General features: G+C 48.3%; 1 protein-coding gene across 1 annotated transcript; it reads right to left on the bottom strand.

The window, feature by feature from the left end:
* Positions 1–357: 357 nt before the first annotated feature.
* Positions 358–1,849, bottom strand: LOC129728693 (serum response factor-binding protein 1-like). The gene is made up of 2 exons (XM_055687145.1): positions 1,493–1,849; positions 358–882 (listed from the first exon to the last, which is right to left on the bottom strand). Exons 1-2 carry the CDS (start codon positions 1,847–1,849, stop codon positions 358–360), a joined length of 882 nt encoding a protein of 293 aa, XP_055543120.1.
* Between the last annotated feature and the right edge of the window lie 643 nt (positions 1,850–2,492).

Below are 2,492 nucleotides of genomic sequence, written 5' to 3'. Positions count from 1 at the left end.
TGAGCTCGCTCGTTAGCCGCTTCTATGTGATCGCACAGCTCCGTACAGCCATTCCATATTCTATAAGGGCTTCCAACCTATCACCATTGAGAGATTGCTCTTACTTTTTGTAACGAAACGTTTATTAACAACTCAGGACGCCCATATCTCAAACGAAGTTTGTATGACTTGTGAAACCGCTGCCGGAAATACCAGTCGTCTCCGAACACATTCCAACGCGCGCCCTCGTAAGCATTTTTGAAGGCGAACCATGTTCTCACCGTTAGTATAGCCACATGCTCTCGTTGTGTATTCATAATTTGATATAAATATCGGTCAGTCCGCTGAATCCCCAGAAACTATTGGAAGATCGCCAGATCACGATTGACGTGACGTAAGCTGTTGTTGTGTTGGCACAGGGTCACTTTCCCTTTGGCTCAAGTTGGAAATCGTAGGTTCCAGTTCCGGCAGTTCTTGATAAGGTTCAGTCGATGAATGTTGCATTAGTGGCTGCTGCACAAAGGAATTCTGTTTTGTGGGCATTGGAGCCAATCGAGGCTGCACAGCACCTGGGTACTGTACCAGAGGTGACGGCTGCGGTAGTTGGGGATATGCGAAAGCTTGCTGCATTGTAAACTGTTGCTGTACGAATGGCTGGTGACCCAAAGACGACTGCACTGGCTGTTCAACAGGCTGCTGCAGAAACGGTTGCAAGGTGGGCTGCATTACAGGCATGATCGACTGCACTAAAGGCTGCTGCACAGAAAGCTGTTGCACTGAAGGCTGCTGCACGGAAAGCTGCTGCACTGAAGGCTGCTGCACTGTAAGCTGCTGCACTGTAAGCTGCTGCACTGTAGACTGTTGCACTGAAGGCCGCTGCACGGGAGGCTGCTGCACGGGAGACTGTTTCGCAGTAGTTACAGGGGGAATAATGGTACAAGGGCTACGAGTCTGTTTCAGCAATATTATGTTGTTATTTATCAAACTAGAGTGCGCGTGGGCTAAACGCTGCTGCTCATTTTAAGGGAATTGTGTGGTTGGAGGTAATATCGGTTGAGAAGCATCACTTTTATTTTCTCTATTGATATGGTTTTTCAGAGGCATGACACTTACCTTCAGAAATTACATTTATTGTTTGCTTTGCAACGGTACCCTGCGTCCCTACACTTAATTGCACGGGAACGTCATTCCTGCTTCCAGCTAGCAGTGTTCTACCAGGGGTAACTGTTGACGGCATTATCGATAAGCGATGCATAGTTGAATGCATCCCTTCGAGTTCCTTCTTGCATTGCTTCCACTGTTGTTAGAGGTCTACACGACGCTCCGATCCCGCTCGCACGCTGTGAATCATGTCCATTGTTTTCCCTTGACACTCATTCACTGCCGGAGCAATCGGTCGTACATGGCTTATATTCCCGGTGGTATCAAACGTGGGGATACTACGCCCTTAAAGAGTAGAACTGTGCTGTTGAGTATCTAAACTTGACGGTAATCCTTCAGTGAGACCGCCTACCGCTTCAGCTCTAAAGCTAATCTGAGTTGAATGCGGATTATGCCGCAGCTTTGCTAAAACTTCTGGCGTTTGTATTACCGCGCTAATTCGCAAATCCGCGCTATCTCCGATCCATTCGCGGACTTTTCTCATGCTGGTGTCGTAGCTTACACGGCTTCTTCTCTCTTCTTCAGCAGCAATCGCAGCCTCAAGTAGTTTTTGCTGCTCCTGTAGGAAACGTTTTTCCATTGCGATCTCCGTCCGTTGTCTCTCCAACTCTTGACGTTCTCGCAAGTGTGCCATACTATTGGATAAGTGTGACGACGATCGGCTCACGACACTCGCTCTCGTTGATACACCGGAGGATGGATGACTCATGATGAAACTTTTCAAGATTGTTGCGACAGGCAACGCACTGATTTTCGTAGCAGGTTTCAGTGGCCCTTTCACTCGCGTGGCTTTAGACCCTTCGACGTATTGAAGTTACACCTTAAGTATAACAATCAAATATGCTTAACAAAGCTAGTATTTTTAGAAATATATTTCACCGCCCAACACGTTTGGTCGATTTGGGTTGTATTCAACGATGGCCTCTCTCACTGACAGCTTATCATTCGCGTGTCAAGGCTTATCAGTCAAGCGGTGGAACCGGGTATGATAGGGTGACCGACTCGACGGTACCGGTGTCAGCAGTAAATATATCAGAGGCCTCGAATTTTTAACACTGGTTGTGGAGGCGGAGAGCATTGTCAACTCGAGGCCTCTGACACATTTACCCCTGCTTTTACCCATGCTGAGCAACCTTAGGCTGAACAGCTAAAACCCTTGGTCTCCACGGGACTGCCGTTGGGCATTACTTCAGGGAGAAAGCCAGTCGTGCTTCACGCACTTACCTCTACGGGTAGCAGAGCAGCCTATACAGGCCAGTTAGTTAACCGCTAACTAACTGGGGCACATCGATGGTTTCCCGTCGATTGGTGCCCTGCAAAATACTAACGATCTGTGACGCGGCCCTGACCGC

The sequence above is a fragment of the Wyeomyia smithii genome, chromosome 3 (genome assembly GCF_029784165.1).
Source record: "Wyeomyia smithii strain HCP4-BCI-WySm-NY-G18 chromosome 3, ASM2978416v1, whole genome shotgun sequence".
In the NCBI taxonomy this organism is placed as follows: Eukaryota; Metazoa; Arthropoda; class Insecta; order Diptera; family Culicidae; genus Wyeomyia; species Wyeomyia smithii.
The sequence above is the reverse complement of the archived record's forward strand: the minus strand, read 5'-3'. Positions and strand labels throughout refer to the sequence as shown.